The sequence below is a fragment of the Euphorbia lathyris genome, chromosome 7 (assembly GCF_963576675.1).
Source record: "Euphorbia lathyris chromosome 7, ddEupLath1.1, whole genome shotgun sequence".
Lineage (NCBI taxonomy): Eukaryota > Viridiplantae > Streptophyta > Magnoliopsida > Malpighiales > Euphorbiaceae > Euphorbia > Euphorbia lathyris.
The window spans coordinates 3,456,397-3,477,899 of record NC_088916.1 but is presented as its reverse complement, the minus strand read 5'-3'; the positions used below and the strand labels follow the sequence as shown (position 1 = coordinate 3,477,899).

General features: G+C 34.9%; 1 protein-coding gene across 11 annotated transcripts; it reads right to left on the bottom strand.

Moving 5' to 3' along the window:
• Positions 1–4,648: 4,648 nt before the first annotated feature.
• On the bottom strand, positions 4,649–21,178 carry LOC136235140 (uncharacterized). Of its 11 annotated transcripts, none has more exons than XM_066024669.1 (8): positions 20,329–21,174; positions 20,084–20,133; positions 18,863–18,950; positions 11,482–11,598; positions 9,969–10,095; positions 9,465–9,655; positions 6,708–6,756; positions 4,652–5,770 (listed from the first exon to the last, which is right to left on the bottom strand). In XM_066024669.1, the coding sequence occupies exons 1-5, from the start codon at positions 20,800–20,802 to the stop codon at positions 10,033–10,035; spliced, it is 792 nt and encodes a 263-aa protein (XP_065880741.1). In that variant the 5' UTR covers positions 20,803–21,174; the 3' UTR covers positions 4,652–5,770; positions 6,708–6,756; positions 9,465–9,655; positions 9,969–10,032. The 11 variants fall into 11 exon arrangements, with proteins under 11 accessions (XP_065880739.1, XP_065880740.1, XP_065880748.1 ...); XM_066024670.1 differs by having other exon boundaries at positions 6,713–6,756; XM_066024667.1 differs by having other exon boundaries at positions 4,649–6,756.
• Positions 21,179–21,503: the final 325 nt, after the last annotated feature.

The window sequence follows — 21,503 nt, the reverse complement described above, 5'->3', positions numbered from 1 at the left end:
TTGTAGATAGATATATGTGATATTTTTCTTTATAAAAGTAATCCTGTGATTTGTAAAATTTTTCATTTTTTGCATTTTGCTAAATTTGGTCGATAACGAATTTAAAATGAAAATTTTCAAGAATTAAAGTTGTTTAGTATCATATTTACTATGAAACCATATTTTTAATTTTTCAAAATCATAATTTTTGAAGTTTTCTCTCTCATACAAAAAACACATAAATAACCTCAAACCTACAAAATTGAAGAATTAAAGTTAGGTGTTGTTTGATAAAACTGAAAATTAAGTTCTGAAAAAATAAGTACTGAATTTTAAGTGCTGAATATTATAAGTGCTGAAAGTATTGAATGATTTAATTTTTATAAAAATATTAGTTGACAATGTTTAGCTTAAAATGTTAAGTTAAATATTTTGACTTATCAAAATAAGTGATTTTTAACTTAATTAACTAATTTAAGTGGTGGAGAAACAATCGTTATCAAACGCACTTAAATTAAATAAGTGCTTAACATTTTAATTTAAGTAATTAAGTGCTTTATCAAACAAGACCTTACTTAATATATTATTTAATTACTTGAAAATTTTCATTTCGAGATCGTTATCGGCCAAATTTTAACAAAATGAACTTAAATGCAAAATTTTATAAAATATAAAATTGTGTCTGTAAAAAAAAACCACAAATACCCATCTGCATATCAGCGAAACCAAATGGCATTATATATAATTAACCAAAAAAAAACATAACAAATTAAATACCAACTCTACCCCTCTGATCTTCTTCTATTCCCAAGGCTCAACCCTACTCTAAAATGAAAATAGGGTAACAATCCAGTCCTTGAAATGGAAACATGATCACTTCTGTAAGTTCTGTTATACAAACAGACAAAATTGACCAATCTTCTCAACTATGCTTCTTTTGACTTTATGTACTAATTTTGACCCATGCCTCAAAATCAAATTAGCACTCCAACCATTACTTTATCTTTTTTTTATCTAATAATCTTTTTGTTTATAACTCTTAAAAAAAAAATATTATTACAATCAAACCTTTATATATGAATAACCTCTATTTTGTTATAAAAAAATCTCAGTTCCAATTTGGACAAGTTATAAATAGGAATAACCTCTCAAACGTTATTTGTTATACACTTTTCAAGTCACACCTTTAGAAACTATACCTCTGTATAGTAATAATTATATATATATATATTAAGAATTCAAACTAAATTATAAAATATTAAAAAAAAACTATGGAAATTATATATGAGTTGAAAACACAAACTACAACTTGAAATTATAAATATTTAGTATTTTCAATGATTTGTACATTTTTCCCATAAAACTCTTCCAATTATCTATATATTGAAAATTTAAACTCTAAATTAAAATTCTAAATATTTAATTTATTCCATTAATGTCTATTGTTATACATTATATATAAAACATGCATGCCCATGATAAAAATTTAAAATTTTATGTGTTGAGAAATTTTATTATACCAAACTCTATTTAGTAGTAGCATCTCAATTGTTATACAAATAGCCTGATCTCAAGTGTATTCCTATATAGAGGTTTTACTGTATTAATAAATAATATTTATTTTTAGATGCTCTCTATGTAAAAACTTCAGAGTCAATTAACATTAAACTATCAAAATTATTAATAAGATTCATAAACTAAGTAAAAGTCATCAATTAAATCTCTATCGACGAACAGTTTTAAACCTCTCTCCCGAACGTAATTTGAGCAACACATTGATTGTTATAGTCAATATCAAATAATCACAGGTTTTAATTTTAAGATAAAATGGAGACTTAATTGATAATTTTTACTTAATTTATAGACATAATTAATAGTTTAAAATTCTAATTGGTTTTGGAGTTGTAGTTTAAAGATCAAAGGAGTGCTATACTTTATTTTTATTATATTAATTTTGACATATCATTTATATTATTTATATTATTAGTTAAAATATATTCAAAGTTAAACTTTATCATGTTTTATAACTTGATATTGCAATGTCTATTTTTATATGGAAAAAGCATTACTCTTAACATTGGCAGCTAAGAGCATTAACAAATTGGGTCAATTTTAGACATTATTATAAAACACGGATATTTTGCACCAATTACACGTAAATAGATTCTAAAAAAATCACATTTTTTGTGATTTAATAATAGAATTGAAGATTAATATTTCTAAATTCGACGAAATATTTGAATTTTTTTATCTATCTCGTACAAAATATAGTATATTTTAAAATAAATAAATAAATAAATTTCACGTTTATCTGTATTAATTAGTGACAAAACGACGCACATGTGAAGTATATGACAAAATTCATGATTGAAAAAAAATGGTTAATTATAAATAACTACCATGTGGTTTGGCCGATTTGCGATGTGGTACCTGTGGTATTTTTTTTTTTGCAAACACCTCTCTGTGGTTGTCGCCGTTCTACAAATCAAGGAGACGGCAGAAAATTGGCAGAAATTCGTCTCCTTGATTTGTATAACGGCGACAACCACAGGGAGGTGTTTGCAAAAAAAAAATACCACAGGTACCACATCGCAAATCGGCCAAACCACAGGGTAGTTATTTGTAATTAACCCCAAAAAAATTGATGAATAATTTTTCTAATCGACCCAACTTGTCAACGTTAGGGGTAAAAATTGTTTTTCACTATCAACGTTAAGGATAAAATTGCTCCTTAGTGCAAACCTTAGATGTAACTCCAATTTAATTTGCTTAGTTGTTCGTGATTTCATGAAGCATATGGTCTTTATCGAAACAAACCATTAAGAACGCCCTAGCTAGTCCAATTTTCAGTCAAACTGTTGCTCTGTTTTAGAGCTGAAACCGAACTCAATTATGTTCAACGCCTACTAATCCGTCTCTTTCGACTGTTCGTCCAACTGTTAAGTGGTGCTTCGCCTAATATATTGAAATGTAATATCGATGCTACGATTTTCCCTACTCAATGCACTGTTAGTTTTGATTTCATTATTAGAGATAATTCTAGTAACATAGTAGCTGCGTCATCTAGGTTTTTATCTTATTCTTTACACCCTTATTGGTGTGTCTTAATATACAAGAAGCATTGAGTTGGATAAAAAAGGGTAATTGCAAAAATATTACATTAAAATCTATTCTCAAACATTTGTCTGCTTTTTATAATGTAAATGAGATAGATTCTATGCTTTTTATATCATTAACCAATTTTATTAATCAATCAACGAATCATGTAGTCATATTCTAGGAAGAGATATCGATTCTGATTATGGTTGTAAAATTTGGCATCATATTCCCCTCTTTTTTTCTATAACCTTTTGGGTTTTGCTATATACCGCTCCCGAAATACTTATCACCTCCTTCTTTTGGACATTTTTGCGCTTTTTATTTTTTCATTCAAAAACTTAATATCCTCTCTCTCCCGAGTCAAAAATTGGATTTATGAAAAATGAAACCGAGAACGTCGAGAAAATCGAATAACTACCGTTCCTATTTACACTAATTGAAATTCGTCTCCAAAAACTAACCGATCCAATCAATATATATATAAAAAATTCATCCAAAATGTACTAAACGGGTGATTCACACCATTCCACCTAGGCAGAAACGGGCGGAATGGTGTGAAATCACATGTTTAGTACATTTTGAATGAACTTTTTTATATATATCCGGAAATGGAACTCGTGTTTTCGATTCGATTTTCAAATAAAAATACTTATCCGACGAATTATTAGTCTTTTTCCTTTACCATGTTTAAATTTCATGAATGTTGTTCGGATTTTTGAATTTCGAAGAAATTTGAAAGAATTTCAGTTTTTGAATTTAAAAAATGAAAAGGGCAAAAGTGTCCAAAAGTGGCGGTGATAAGTAATTTAGATACGGTATATAGCAATCCACTAAAATTACCCTTTCCTCCGGAAAAAAAAAATCCAACAGGCATTGACTGCTGGATCACATTGACTGCTGGATTACCTTCTGCCGATTCTGTCTGATTCATTCAGATTTTTTTTTCATTCTTTGGGTTTTCCCCTTTTTTTTCACGCTTTTTTGTTTTGCAAATTTTCACATTTGTTTTTATCTTTTCTCCTTTGCATTTTCACCAATTTTCCTGTTTTATCTTTTTTTTTTCATTTTTCATTTTTGCGGTTTTTCTGTTTTTAAAATAAATAAACTATTCCTTTATACATGTTAAATTACAATTTTTTTTACTTGTAAATTATAGTAATATTTTATAATAAAAAATTAAATTGAAAAAAAATGAGAATAAAAAAAGATATAAATAATTGAATAAAAACCAATCAAACCAAATCCAATCAATTTCTTATATGGATGTGGTCCAACCTAGCCCATGGATAACCCATTAGAATTAGAAAAAGAAAATATGAATTGAGTTGGTTGATGAAATTTAATCCAATTTGTATTAAAATTAACCGAATCATTATCTCATTAATAAGTATCGATATTTTGACAATTTGAATTAATAGATTTGAATTGAGAATTTGTTTTTAATTTTAATTTTTTTAATCTAATTAATTATTTCCACATAATGAGGTAAAAAAACTTAAGAAATATCAAATATCAAATTCAAGTGTCAAAATATAGTTAATTTTTTTTTGTGTAGAACACATGTGAACACAATAAATTACAAATTATAAGTTTTTATAATCTGAAATAATAATAATTTATTAATAAACAAATAAAAAAAGAAACTGTAAGGGGCCATGGTTTTGGAGTACCATTTCCCCTTTCTGTAAAGATGTCGTAAGGATTTGAATATCAAAGCGATAATGGAGCTGCAAATATCAAAGGATTTTGGAATACCGTTAAACATCGTCTAATAATAATCTAAAGTACCATGTTTCTTACGACAAAGATGTCGCAATGATTTGCAACTCCGTTAGAGCTGTAAATATGAAAGGAGTTTGGAGTACCGTTGAAAAGGGTCTAATAATATCTAAAGTATTAAAGTTTTATTTAGCCCATTTCGTGTTGGAATTTTTTCCTTGTGGTATGATTAGATAAACATTTGGTACTTGAGGTATTCTAATTTGTGACATTTGACCATTGTGGTATGATTTGGTAACATTTGGTCCCTATTGTATCTTCATTTGTGGTATTTGGCCACCTTGTCCCTGTCGGATCCATCATCTTTCCATCTATTTGAGGGCCAAATGTCAAAAATTAGGATACCAATGTTACCAAATCATACCACATGCCAAATGCCAACAATTTGGATACGGCAGGGACAAATAAGGCTTCAATCCTAATCTAAAGTACCATGTCCTTGCGACAAAGATGCCGCAGGAATTTAGAATTCCATAGGAGCTGCAAATGTCAAACGGATTTTGAAGTACCGTTGGAGATGATCTAATAATATTGAAAAGCTTTCGCCTGAATAGACTCATTTAATATTCGGGTAACAGCTTTATGATGAGCATTAGCTATGCATAATATGTGCATGACTACTATTCCTAGAATGCAGTTTACATGTGGTAACCCCAATGTTGTGGGCTGCCTAATCTTATTACTCATGCAAACATAGATACACATATACATTTCTACAAGTTTCACAAAAATAACATTACAAGTGGTTGTATTAACCAGTAAATCAAGAGAACAAAATGGGTTATCAAGGTTACCAGTTTTCCTGTGTAGTCATATTTCACCTTCTTGCTCTGTATCTCAATGTGCTTGATGCAAGAACAACCTACACTGTTGGAGACATCAATGGCTGGACGCTCTTAAGCAATTTCTCCGACTGGGTACGAGGAAAAGAGTTCATTATTGGCGATGTACTAGGTAAGTTAAACTACAATTATATGCAGCTTAATACATCAGGGCCTGAATATCGCCCAAAAACCGATTGACCCTTAAACTTTAAGGATATCTCATTAGCCTTTGAACTTGCTTAAAGTGACATGATAAACCCCTAAGTGCTACGTGGTAGAGTAAAAAGAGATTTGAGTAAGTTGAAGAGCGTATCATTTAAGCAAGCTCAGAGGACAGTAAGTTGATTTAAAAGTAAGTTCAAAGAGCCAATAGGTAACTTTAAGCAAAGTTACGAGGCTAATGAGATATCTTCAAATTTCCAATGATCAATCGGTTTTTTGAGCCAAATTTAGAGACCCCCATGTATTAAACCATTATATGCAGTTACCCTCACATAACTAGACATGCATAGGAAATAACTAATGCACCATTTCGGGGGTAATTGCACTGATAGCCACTAAAGTCTGGAGCTAGTTTCGAAAAGATCACTGAAGTTCATTTTGTTTCAATAAAGTCACTGAACTTCCATTTTTATTTCAATAAAGTCATTCCGACCATTTCAAACAGAAAAAAATCAACTGAATAGTAGCATGATAGTTATATTCAAAATAATTGACTTTTACGTATGAAAGGACAGTCAAATGACAACAAATAATAAAAATTATTTTTATTATTTACTGAATTTAACTGTCACAGTGGAAGAAAATATATATTTTTTTTTTGTTTTTTTAGCTGTCACTTTATATATAGCAGCGTCCTTTCTAATGTGGTTGTCCCGTCAGTATTCCATTATTTTTTTCCGTCTGGATTGGTTGGAATGACTTTATTGAGATAAAAAGCAAAATACAATGACTTTATTGAAACAAAATGAAATCCAATCTTTTTAAAACTGACATTAAACTTCAGTGACCATTGACGCAATTTACCTCACCATTTCGTGTACATAATTCTTAAGCAAACATTAGCACACCAGACCTGCAAAAAAAAAAAAAAACCAGAAAGAAGGTGTTAAGTCTTTAAGATATTGTAGTTTATAAAGAATGATATGTTCCATCTATTTTGTCGACAGAGTTCAATTACGAAAAGGAATTGCACAATGTAGTGCAAGTGAATTCAACAGCATATGAACAATGCATAATGGATGTGTACATGGGGCTATTCAGCAGTGGAAATGACTCGATAGTGTTGTCAGAAGTGGGCAAAATGTGGTTTGTATGTGGAGTAAGTGATCATTGTCAAAATGGCCAGAAGTTAGCTATCAATGTGCTGCCTTAGATAACCAGAAATATATGTACCTATATCAGTTTTTGAATTCCTTTAATAAATGAAAATGCAGCTTTACATTTGAAAAAAAAAAAAAAAAATCATGTATACAAATAAGTTAAATTTCTTGGAGCTCTTTTATCTTTATGGTATAAGTTACCAAAATGGAAAAGTGTCAATTTAGCTCCAACCTATGAAATAGCATCATTTTAGTCTCAACGGTACTAATTTAGCCGTGTAATAGAGCTTTGAGCTAAATTAGTACCATTTCACAAACATAGAGGCGTCAAGTTCCGTTATTCGGGACTAAATTGGTATCATTTTACAAACGTTGAGGTTAAAATGGTGTTATTTTATACGTTGAGGTTAAGTTGACACTTCTCCAAAAACCTTGAGGTCATTTTGGTACCTTATTCCTAACTTTGTACCCATTTGGTTCAACTGTTACTGTTAGCTGATAGATAGTAGATGTCAGTTGATTTTTCTGCACAAAGCTGTTTCGTAATTTTATCAAACACGGTAAGGCCAAAAGTAGTTCTGAAAAAGGGAAACAAACGGACACTCTATCTTCATTTTCTCCGACGCTTTCCTTTTAGGAATAAGGTGCAAAAATAACATTAGCAATTTTAATTCTAGCGTCATAAATAGTGCAATTATACCCAAACATTTGCTAGTTGTGCCAATTTTATCCCTAACATATGAAAACTGGACCAATTTTTAGTCATAACAAAATACTCGCAGTCATGGATCTCGTTATGTTCTCTCCATTTGTGTGTCATGGTATCACTAACAGATTATAAACATGCGTGAACAAAAAAAATTAAAAACTATCTCGACTTATGCACTATGTCACATATCAGAGACGAGGAGTCCAGGGACTGATTGTGAAGTTTCCCTATTGCAAATTCTGTTATTTGTGTTTCCTATATAGTAGTATTATAATCGTGGGTTGTGTTTCCTATATAGTAGTTTTAGAAAGTTAGTAGGAAAGTGTTTATGCTAATTAGGATGTTACAGCTGTCTTTGTAACTTCCTATTCAAGAGGAAGTTATGTAGGCATTGGTTATCAATTAATTAATGAAGTTATTCCTAAATTCTTCTCTCTTTCCTATCAGGATTCTGAATTCTTATGTCAAATCTTTAGACTTGACATTGGTATCAGAGCAAGCTTTCCTCGAACCCATTTCGTAGTGGATAGTGACGCTGCTAAACGAATCAGAGCAGCCGTTAAGAAATCCAAGGAGAATCTCGAGCAACAAGTGAAAGCGATAACCGCTTAGATGAAGGAGGAAGCCGAAATTACAGAAACTCAACTGAACATCTGTAATATCTGTACAGGCTGTATGGTGTATGGTGTTCAGTTGAGTTCCTGTAATATCTGCTTGCTCCTTCATCTGGGTGGTTATCTCTTTCACTTGTAGCTCGAGATTCTCCCTGGACTTGTTAACAACAGCTCTGATTCGTTTAGCAGCGTCACTGACCATCCACTGTGAAATCGTACGAGGAAAGTTTGCTCTCGTACCAATGTCAAAACTAAAGATTTGATGTGAGAATTAAGAATGGTAGGAAGAGATGGGAAGAGAGAAGAGAGAAGAATTTAGGAAGAAAGGAACTTCATTAATTAATTGATAAACAATACCTACATCACTTCCTCCTAAATAGGAAGAACAAGAACAGCTGTAACATCCTAATTAGCATAAGCACTTTAATATTAACTTTCTAAAACTATTATATAGGAAACACAACTCAGAATTGCTAATACTACTATATAGGAAATACAAAGAATGAAATAACAGAATATAGAATTTGCAATAGGAAAATTTCAATCAATCCCTAGACTTTCCCTGGCTCTGATATGTGACACACTAGATTAAATACACGTGTAAACACGATTTACTTTTTTTTTTTTTACTTTTTAAATTTTTTTCATTTGTGTACACGTGTCTTTGATATGTTACTAATGAGTGATAATACGACGCACAAGTTGAGTTGAGATAATGAGATTCTTGACTATGTAGATTATAATTGTAGTAAGGGGTAAAATTGATTGAACTTGCAAAGTTAGGGGATATAATTGTACCATTTATGACGTTAGGGGGTAATATTGTTCTTGACTACCAACATTGGGGTAATTTTGCACCTTATCCCTTCCTTTTCCTTTTATTTTATTTTAGTTTTATAAAATCACTTTTAAGATATGATAGTTTAGGGAAAAAAACAAAGCATAGTACAGCTGCATGCAAGAGGAAACAAATTCAAGCTGTTACAATTACAGCATAGATCAAAACAGAATACAGAGAGAGAGCTCAACTTAGCATTGATTTTTCAGAGTGGATGAAGCTAAAACAACGAGAAAATAGAGAAATATAGACATGGTCGAATGAATAATAAAAGGGCTCCGGTTTTACTGTATTACATACCTATGCTGCACGGAAACTCTTCTCCATTGCTTCCAGCGTTTCATATCCATTTCCACTTCAGCTTCGTTTTCATTCATTACCGTTTCCTAGCTTTTTCTTTTTTAGAAATAACACTTCCTAGTGTCCTTTTCCGTTTACGTTTCCGTGCAACATAATTGCATACAAATTTCAGGATTTTGGCAGAATTGCAACTAATTTGTCAAATGAAGCAAAATCAATGAAACAAAACGAATCAGAGAAAATTCACACACATGCATAGCTCAAACACTATATTTTTCTAAAAGCGGCACAACTGCGGTGATTTTCAGTATCTTGAAGAACACCCGACTTTAATTATCTTCCCCTTAGTTTTATTTTAAATACTTAAGGATTCTCCACATTTCAAGATCAAACATCGGGAATTATTCTATAAAATATAACTGTATGTAAGAATTTCTCATTAAAAAAAATTGCATCCCAACCTCAAGAGTCTCGACCAATCAAGAACATGTTAGCAAAACAAACCTGGAAATGATGAAACATCAACTTTTCATCTTTGATAGGTATACATGGATTCATGATTTCATAGCTATTGCTGACCATAAGGCATATTTGCACCAATTAGTTTTTCCTGGAGTTTTGCAACCCGACTCTGCATAGTGGTAGGAATACATTAGGAGGATAAATCATAAATGGGGCAAAAAAAAGATCTATCCATGTTGCACGGAAACCTAAATGGAAACTGAAACGGAAAAGGACAGTGGGAAACGTTATTTCAAAAAAAATATAGCTAGGAAACGGTATTGAAAACGAAAATGAATCTGAAACTGAAACAGATACGAAACGCGGAACGCTAATGGAAAAGAGTTTCCATGCAACATAGCAGACCATTAACCCACTTGGCAAAAGCTCATAGTTAATGAAAAAAAGAAATACTTTAGTTCCATATGTTACACAAAGCTTGAAAAGTTGAAAAGGGTTCGGGTTCTTTCTTTCTTTTAGTCATTTACCCTACTAATGCCTTCCACGATGATTAACACAAAACAACAGTGCATTATCAATTCGAAGCAAGAGAAAATCATTAAATGAAGCAAAATAAATGAAGGATTCATGTTAATTAGTAGTTAGTGTCAGAGATTATAATAAAAACCGGTTTAGCAATTACTTTTTCACAAAAAATTGAAGATTGTGCTATCTAGAAACCCTTCCTTGGTCATCAAGAATTTCATATTTAAAACACACAATTGTTTGAACTCCTTTTAGAGCTCCAATTACAAATTTCCAATTTTCCTATTTCCTTTTTCGTTATTTCAAGATCCAACCAATACAATAACTTCAGTTACTGTTGACAGCAATATAACAGCCACAAAATCTCTACCTATGTTGCACGGAAACGGAAACAGACACCTGGAAACGCTATTTCTAAAAAAATATATAGCTAGAGAAAAGAAACCGAAACGGATACGAAAAGTGGAAACACTAAGAAGAGTTTCCGTGCAACATAGATCTCTACTTCGTTTCAAGTCTTTGTCTCTATTCTAGCTGCGGAGTCTATGTTCAAGGGATCCATGAGTTGTAAGCATACGATATCCTCTCGAGACAAACACAAAGCCACACAAACTCAAACACCCTCAAAGCTAGCCACACCAAGAACAACTATTGCAAAAAAAGTAGAGCAAGAAAAAGGGCCTCTCTAAAGGGCGGCCCGGTGCACTACGCGTCCCCGCTGAGCGAGGGTCCAGGGAGGGGTCCCACCACAAGGGTGTACTGGGGGCAAGCCTTCCCTTGCCAATTTATTTGGCAAGAGGCCGCTCCTAAGACTCGAACCCGTGACCTCTTGGTCACACGACAACAACGTTTACAGTTGCGCGCCTCTCTACCAAGGAAAAATGAAAACTTGTTCCATGTTTTATTTCCATTTTTATTGCAATTTCAAAATGCAGAAATAAAACACTGTATAATAAAACACCCATGAACGAAATTGTCAGTTTAGAGAAAAACTTGCTAGTGTGACAAAATCTTAGAAATTGGATGATACCTTGAATGGTTTGGAATGACGAATTGTAGGATCTATCTCTAAACACAGCGAATAAGACTTCTCAGCTGCATCATATTGTTCCATTGCCACCAAGGCATCACCTTCACACATATATCCCTGCTAAGTGGAATTCATACATCCTTAGTCAGGAGATCTGAAACACTGAGAATCACATTCACACAGTTGCAATGCAAACACATTCTACTCCAAAACAAGCATGCATCGAACCATAAGTGTGCATGTGCTATTCCTCCTTCTTTGTAATACACCAGTAATAGCATAGACAAAGTGTAACGTCCGCAAAATTATTCATGTAGATATTAATTACATGCATTCATCATAATGTTTCATTAATTTTCATATAAAAAAAACAAAATAAATGGTTATTTAATTCCAAGAGATAAAAGATAATCATATAAAAAACAATCCTTTCTTCTCTACCTTTGTTTATGCTGATCCTGTCTTAGCTAATCGTAATAGGCTCTGGGAAGTTCTTTATTCGATTAGTATTAATATGACTGATTCCTGGTTTGTGGCTGGTGATTTTAATGATATTGCTGTTATGAGTGATCAGAGAGGGGGTGCTAATCACTATATTAATCGTTGTTTGAATCATAAGCAGAGTATGGATGTGTGTGGGCTGTCAGATTTGGGGGCTGCGGGTCATAAATTTACTTGGAGGCGGAATAGTACTTTTGTTCGTCTGGATAAAGTTTATGCCAATGTTTGTGCTCAAATCAGGTTTCCTGAGGTTTCTGTTCTTAATTTACCTTTCAGACATTCGGATCATTGTCCTATCTTATTTAGGCTGTGTAGAGGCCAGCAGTATAAAGGGAATAGGCCGTTTAGATATCAGATTGCTTGGGAGTCTCATCCTGAGTTTAAAGATTTTGTGAAAGAGAATTGGATTCTGCATTCTAATGTCTTACAAGCCTCGGAAGGTTTTAGGAAAAATGTTATTGAATGGAATAGAAAGATCTTTGGTCATATTATTAGGAGAAAGAATAACTTGTTGAGAAGAATTGAGTGTATTCATTGTAGATTGGAGGCTAGATTTGATCATAGTTTGGATGGTCTTCTCAAAACCCTTCAAAAGGAGCTTGAAGCTGTGTTAAGACAGGAGGAGCTTCTTTGGTTTCAAAAGTCTAGAAAAGCTTGGATTAAAGATGGTGATCGAAATACCAGATTTTTTCATCTTTCAACTATAATTAGAAGGCAGAGGAACAGGATTGATGCTATTAAAGATTGTAATGGTAATTGGGTCTATGAGGATGGAGATATTCGCAATCTTGCCCTTAACTTTTACAAAGATTTATTCAAAGAAGAGACTACTGATCTTAGTAAAGCTCTGTCTACGATAACTTATCCCAGGATTGAGGAGGATAAGTTTCTGAAAGCCTTCCATCCCTTTAATAAGGAGGAGATTGATCACGCGATTTTTAGCATGGGAGCCACTAAAGCTCCTGGGATTGATGGTATTCCTGTTGGTTTTTATCATAAGCATTGGGATACTGTGAAGGAAGGTATTTATAAGTTTATTGAAAGTGTGTTTACTAATCCTGAGAATATTGGGCTTGTGAATAAGACCCTCCTTGTTCTGATTCCCAAAGTTGAGAAACCTTCTTCTTTTTTACAGATGAGACCTATTAGCCTGTGTAATGTTATCTATAAAACTATCACCAAAATGGTTGCTAATAGACTCCGTGGTATTCTTCCAGATATTATTAGTCAGAACCAAGGTAGCTTTGTTCCTGGTAGACAAATGATGGATAATGTTGTTATTGCCCAGGAAATGGTTCATTCTATGAAGATTAAAAAGGGTAGAAAAGGTATTGTGGCTCTGAAACTGGATCTGGAGAAAGTTTATGATCGTCTTAACTGGAGGTTTGAGTTGGAGGAGGTTAATTGAGGTTTGCATTTCTTCTCCTACTTTTCAGGTTTTGATTAATGGGGACATGTCTGAGGGTTTCTCTTCTTCCAGGGGTATTAGGCAAGGGGATCCTATGAGCCCCTTTCTTTTTGTTATAGCTATGGAAAGATTAACTCACCTTATCCAGGAGGCTATTGATAATAGGACTTTTAATCCAGTGTCTATTAATAGATTCTGTCCTGCTATTACTCACTTATTTTTTGCTGATGATGTTATGATTTTTGTGGAGGGAAATGAGGATCAAATGGGGGAGATTATGAAAATCATTAATTGTTTTTGTGAAGCCTCTGGTCAAAAACTTAAATTCAGAAGTCTAGAATGCTTTGTTCTAAGAATATGAGTACAGGAATATGCAAGAAGTTGAGTGATATTTCGGGTATTCCTTTAACCAATTCTTTTGGTAATTATCTTGGGGTTCCTCTCCATAGCGATAGAGTCTCTAAAGCTTCTTTTAAAGAGATTCTGGATAAAACTTCTAGTAAATGTGCTAAGCTAAGACTTTGTCTTTTGCGGGGCGTCTTACTCTTATTAAGTCAGTCAATTGTGCAGCTCCTAACCATATTATGCAGGCCTGTAGATTGCCGGAGCCGGTTCTCAAGGATCTGGATAAAATTAATCGCCGGTTTCTGTGGGGGAATTCAGGAGAGAGTAGGAAGATTCATCTTGTTCCTTGGAAGGAGGTTTGTAAACCTAGAGAGAAAGGTGGTCTGGGAATTAGACAAGCTAAAGATAACAATAAAGTTTTATTGATGAAGATTCTTTGGAGAATGTGGCAAAATCCTTCGGCGCTTTGGGTCCGCTTACTTTGTGGAAAATATAGAAAAGATAACATTTTTGGAGGACCGAAAGAGAGAGTTGTTAATTGTTCCTTTCTCTGGAAAGGCCTTAGTTCTATTTTTTCAGAATTTTGTTCTGGGATTGGTTGGGATGTGGGAAATGGCAAGACTATCAGCTTCTGGTATGATAAGTGGATTGGTGACAAGTCTCTGTTAGAAGTTTGTAGCTCCCTTCCTCCTGATAATTGTCGCAACTGGAAGATTGCTGATGTGGTGGATGCTAATGGTGATTGGATTTGGGCTAAATTTGAGGCTTTCTTTAGATTGGATACTCTCCTTCGAATTAGAGGAGTGAAGATTAGTAACATGGAAGATGATAAGGATAATTATTGTTGGGCTTCTACCAAGAATGGTGCTTATACTTGTAAGTCTACCTTTGAGGCTTTTAGCAACAGTGATGAAGAGCCTCAGTCAGAGATTTGGAAATTGTTATGGTCAATGAAAGTGCCCTATAGAGTTAGAAGTTTCTTGTGGCTTGGGATCAAAAACAGACTTCTTACTAATTCAGATAGGAGAAGGCGCCATTTGATGTAGAGGGCATGAAGAAACCATTTGTCATGCTCTTAGGGATTGTGAGAAAAGTAAAGCTATTTGGAGGAAGATTCTCCCTGGTCATATGATTGATATGTTCTTCTCTCATTCCAATCTGGAGTGGTTTAAGGATGGAGTAAGTGGGAATTTGCTTTCTAATCTGGAGCATGGCGAAATCTTCTTTGCTATTGTCTGTCACCAAATATGGGATTGGAGAAATAAGGAGATTTTTGAAACTAATTGTATTAATATTCCTAACTTGGTTGACTTTTTTGCTAAAAAGGTTTATCATGTTATTAATAGTTTTGAGGAGGACTCACTTGATAAATGTCTTCAAAGAAAGGATATTCACCTTCTTTGCTGGAAAAGACCTCGGGAGGGTTTCATAAAGCTTAATACGGATGGCTCTTGTCTTGCCAATGGTAATATTGCTGCAGGTGGAGTCTTGAGAGATGATGGGGGTGCTTGGATTTCTGGTTTTTCGCATAATCTTGGCAAAGGCTCTTCCTTTTTGGCTGAATTGTGGGGTATTTTTTCTGGTCTTACCCTGGCCAAGAGTTTGGGGGTAGTTAATCTGATTGTGGAATCTGATAATCAGGAAACTATCAGGTTAATCTCGAACAATATAGCTATTGGGTTGAATAGCAAGAATCTGATTAATGGGATCAAGAGGCCCTGTCATGCCTTTGTTTCTATATCTTTCTGCCATATCTCTAGAGAGCAAAACAGGGTGGCAGATCGTCTGGCGGCAGCTGGTCATGAAGGAAGTTGGGGAGTCACTACTTATTCTTCTCCTCCGGTCTTTCTTTCCTCATTCCTCCTGGATGATGTGGTGGGGGTTAGCTTCCCAAGGCTGATCCCGGGTTAGTTTTTGTTGTTTTGTTTTATTTTCTTGTTCCTACCAAAAAAAAAATTATTTATTAAAAAAAACTTAACTTCATACAGATTAAAAATGTATTAGTCGTTTAAGAATTTGAAAGTTTATTTAAGAATTTAATTGTTGTTGTTATTGTTATTGTTATATTTATTATTATTATTATTATTATTACATATATTTGTGACATAATGGTTTAAAAATTTGAAAGGTTGCTTAAGAATTTAATAGCTATTATTATTAGTAATAAATGTATTTATGATACAGTGGTTTAAGAATTGAAAGGTTGGTTAAGAATTCCATTATTATTATTATTATTATTAGTAAGAGTTTTAATTCCAAAATTACCATAAACCCTAGGTTAATCTCTCTCTATACATATATTTAATTTAACTATCTTAATGGGCCTCCCAAGCTAACCCCACCTCCGCCAATATGTAAAGTCGTTACCATTTAGGAAGTGTTAAATTCTGAATTTTAATTAATTAGATTTTTAAGTGGGATTTATATTTTCCATTGGTGTTTTTAATGAGATGAATCGTTTCGAGGTTAATCGAATTTATTATTGTTCAGCTCTGTCTGCAAGCAACAACAACAACAACAACAACAACAAAGCCTTAGTCCCGAAATGATTCGGGGTCGGCTAACATGAACCATCATATAAAACCGTGAAAGTCAAGTCGTGTCAGCGACACAGATTCGCTCCCTCCAATCCGTCCTATCCACTACCATATTTTCCTCAATTCCCAGTAAACTCATATCACTCTCGATCACCCTCCTCCAAGTTTGCTTAGGTCTTCCCCTACCCCTCACCACTACATCCCTTTGCCACTCTTCGGTTCTCCTAACCGGCGCATCAAGCGCTCTACGTCTCACATGGCCAAACCACCTTAGTCGGTTTTCTCTCATTTTATTCTCAATAGATGTGACCCCTACTTTTGTCCTAATTATTTCATTACGCACCCGGTCCTTTCTCGTATGACCACACATCCATCTCAACATACGCATCTCCGCCACCGACATCTTATGGATGTGGCAGTGTTTCACTGCCCAACACTCCGTACCATATAACAATGCTGGTCTAATTGCCGTCCGGTAGAATTTTCCCTTCAATCTATTAGGCATGCCGGGATCACAAAGGAAACCCGTAGCACTCTTCCACTTCGACCAACCAGCTTTAATCCTATGCAGCTCTGTCTGCAAGCAAAGTAAGAAAATGGAGACAGCAGTTTACACTTCAGAAAAGACAAATGGTTGCAAAACAACCAACAAATCACCCATCTTAGCAATTAAATTATAGTTCACAACACAAAATAACATATTGCAACCCTTTACAACAACAACAACAAAGCCTTAGTCCCGAAATGATTCGGGGTCGGCTAACATGAACCATCATATAAAACCGTGAAAATCAAGTCGTGTCAGCGACACAGATTCGCTCCCTCCACTCCGTCCTATCCACTACCATATTTTCCTCAATTCCCAATAAACTCATATCACTCTCGATCACCCTCCTCCAAGTTTGCTTAGGTCTTCCCCTACCCCTCACCACTACATCCCTTTGCCACTCTTCGGTTCTCCTAACCGGCGCATCAAGCGCTCTACGTCTCACATGGCCAAACCACCTTAGTCGGTTTTCTCTCATTTTATTCTCAATAGATGTGACCCCTACTTTTGTCCTAATTATTTCATTACGCACCCGGTCCTTTCTCGTGTGACCACACATCCATCTCAACATACGCATCTCCGCCACCGACATCTTATGGATGTGGCAGTGTTTCACTGCCCAACACTCCGTACCATATACAATGCTGGTCTAATTGCCGTCCGGTAGAATTTTCCCTTCAATCTATTAGGCATGCCGGGATCACAAAGGAAACCCGTAGCACTCTTCCACTTCGACCAACCAGCTTTAATCCTATGAGCAACATCTCCATCTACTTCTCCATCCGTTTGGATAATAGATCCTAAATACCGGAAGCAATCCGAGGCCTGAACAACTCTCCCATCTAGGATGATTGTCCCTGCCTCCCTACTCCTACGGCCGCTAAACTTACACTCCAAATATTCTGTCTTACTTCGACTCAACTTAAAGCCTCTAGATTCTAGAGTTTGCCTCCATAGTTCCAACTTCATCTCCACTCCTTCTTTCGTCTCCTCAACCAACACAATATCATCTGCAAACACCATGCACCATGGTATACCATCTTGAAGTGAACTTGTTAGTTCATCCATAACGATGGCAAAAAGAAATGGGCTTAGTGCGGAACCTTGATGCACTCCAATCGTAATAGGGAACTCTTCAGTCTTCCCAACACTAGTACGTACACTCGTGCATACTCCCTCATACATGTCCTTTATGATGTCAATATATTTCCGCGAAATGCCTTTCCTTATCAAGGCCCACCAAAGTACTTCCCTTGGTACCTTATCATATGCTTTCTCCAAGTCAATGAAAACCATATGCAAGTCTTTCTTCTTATTTCGATAGTGCTCCATCAATTGTCTCATTAGATGGATGGCTTCCATAGTTGATCTTCCCGGCATAAAACCAAACTGGTTTTCCGAGATCTTCACCGTCCTCCTTACCCTTTATTTCTTCTATTTTCTTTTCACTTTTTTATTACATTATATGGTGTGCTTATTTAATATATAAGAGCAGAATCAGACTCATAATTTTAAAAGGTTTTTCAGCATAGATGTTGAGAAAAGCTAGTCATTCAACTACCAGACAACAATTTATAAACCATAATGGATATATGTTTTAAGAGGCAGCTGATAGTTGCCAAGGCACCTGAGCACTACTGTTCAAAAGAGCTCCAATTAAACCTTCTCACGAAGAACACTCATTTGTTTACATAAAATTCACCAAAATAGCCATGGAATTTTACTGAAGGACCCGTGGAAATAATCTGAGAGCATATTTGTACAATAAAATTTATGCCATCAAAATTTTCCACATAAGTAATTCTAAATTTTTCAAATATTGTCAATAAATCTAGAGAATATCAAATGAAAAGAACATATATACTTATATATATATTTATATACGTAAAAGTATGAAACCAAAAGAACACCTTATTAGTCAATTAACATACAAATAGCAACTTCTATCAATTTTTTACCAAACCATTATCATTATGAAGTGTTTGATACTGAGATGAAGTCCCTTACCAATAAAATTCAGGGGGAAAAGAAAGAAACCCATACCTCAACATATTGAGGAGCTAAATTCAAAGCTTCATGGGCATCTTCAAGAGCCCCGGAATAGTTTCCCATTGCCAATCTCACGCAAGATCTAAATTCAGAAAAACCATATTATAAAGATATCCAAAAGCAGAAATATCTTCTAGTATCTATGAATGAAGTATAACATAAAATGAGAAACAAACATGCAGAAACTGCACAAGCAGTGTGATTGATAGTGACTGTGAAGCAAGTCGTCTAAAAGAGGCAGAATGTGTGAAATAAGATTGCACAAATTGAGAAATGATAGTAAATTGCGAGGATGTAAACACAGAGAAAACCAAAACAAAAAGCAAATTGAACTCTTCTAGTTTTGATCAAATAATAAGAAGGAAAATCATCTTAATAGGATTCCAATTCTGACTATAGAAGTAGAACATAGAAAGGACTCCATTTACCATAGTTGAGAAAGGCGATCGCCTGGGTCGCCTAAGGCGAGAGGCGACCCAGGCGTTCCTCCACCCGCCTTCTGCACTGGAAGGCAGACATTATTCAGAAGGCGACCGTCTGGCCGCCACAGGCGAGAGGCGGTCGCCTTCTGCACTTTGGCGGTAAGTTACAGTTTTTAAAAGGGATTTTTAGGTTAAAGACATGAGCATGGATCCATCGAGACAGAAACTTCCTCTTCTGCACTGATCCACATAAACTTCCTCTCCTCCACCCAACAGTACTGATCGACATACACTTCCTCCCCTCCACCCAACGGCACCAATTGACATAAACAGGTATTGTCTCTTTTTTTTCTATACTCTTCTCTGTTCTCATTTGTTTTATTTTTCTTTCTATAATCTTCTCCTTCTATTTTTCTTTTCTTCGTCTTCATCCTACTGTTTATGCTGCTCAAATTTCTACTCTTTATTATGACTTATGCAAGTGTTGTGCTGCCCAAATTTTACGATTTCTGTTATTATTACTAAATTATGAAAGTTTATGTGAAGTTTATGAAAGTATGTGAAAGTTTATGAAAGTTTATGCTACTGTTATGGAAGTTTGTGAAAATGTTTGAAACTGTATGAAGTTTGTGAAAATGTATGAACCTATATGAATCAGTAGCTTACAAGTGTCTAATTTTCCAAATTTTGCAGGCTTTTGGACATGATGACATGAGCTTGATGACGAGGATTTGGATTGATGATGATGTTTGATAAGTTATTACGACTAGAAGTTTCATTTTGTTTTACACACCTGTATTTATACATGTTATGGAGGCCACCGAATGATTTAAGATGTATAGCCTGCACCATTCAAAAACATAAATCAAATCTCATACTAATATCCAAGTACTCAAGCCTGCACCATTCTAAATTAACTTTTGACCAGTTTAATCTTAATCTGTTCTTCTCAAATACAAAATCGAGGTTTAGATTAACCAAAAAGAGGAAAAAGACTAGAACTAATTTGGCAATTGGGCTGCGCTTTCATAAATTAACCTGAGAAAGAAGGATTTCCGCCTGAGAGAAATTAGCTTGATCAATTTCAGCCTCAGCTCTCTTCCTAAGCGCAAGAGCGTCCAACGCGTTTCGAATCGCGGCATCGTCAATAGCATCATCGGAATGTCGAGCAATAACACGGGCGGCAGAAGCAGCGGTGCCGCAGTGGCCAACGATGATTCCTTGGGGGAGAAAAACGACATTAGGGCCGGCACCACAACGGCCCAAACAACCGCTTGAATTGACGGAGATGTTAGGAGGGGAGAGATCTTTAATGATTTCTAGAGTCTGAAATGAACCTTGCCTCCGGCATGTCCGGTTAGTGCAGACCCTAATTTCTTCCGTTTTAGCGACGGTTGATACAGGGTGAAGCTTCTTCCTCACCTTCTTCTTCATCTTCTTGTAGTTGTTCGTTGAGTTGTAAGATGAGGAAGGCAAGCAGTCCACAAATTGAACATGATTGCATAACAGCATTTCTTTTCTTGTTTGTGTTTTCTAGTGTTGCGGTGAACACTGCACTTAAATATACGGCTTAATACATCATTTGACGCCTAAACTTGTTCAAAAAAGTATGATGGACACTCTCAACTTTTGATAGTCCCTTCAATTTGTATAAAATGTTTAGTTAGCTTATGCATTTTGTCACGGGTACAACTTCTCTCGTCAATTGAACCTTATGCAGCATTAACAATGCTTTCTCTGATTGCTAGTCGGCCTACCCAAAACATTACTAAGTAATTGTGGCAAAGCAAGATTAAATGCACAGCGAAATAATTTTAGTAACAAGAACATATTTTAGCAAAGACAAGCAAGTGAGGAAAAGAGTAATTCTTATTGATACAAAGAATAGTTTTACAGTAATAAGGTACAATTTCTATGTGTTTTGTACAATGAAGCCTAGCCCTCTATTTATAGAAAAATAAGCTGGTGATGTGACAGAACCTCCACCAAGTCAAAGTCAACTCTGAAGTCTCCTCTAAGCCCATAAGTCAATTCTCCCCCTTGGCCCCCGAGTCTTCTTCTTATCTTCAAAGTCTTCTCCTGGGTCAATGACTGTGTTCTACAATCTTTGGGAGTGTGTTAGATTAAGTGGGCAGCTTCTAGGAAGCTTCTTGGCTGAGTTGGCCACTGGCGGGCCCGCTGTCCCTGCTGGACGAATCCTACGGGCCCGTACA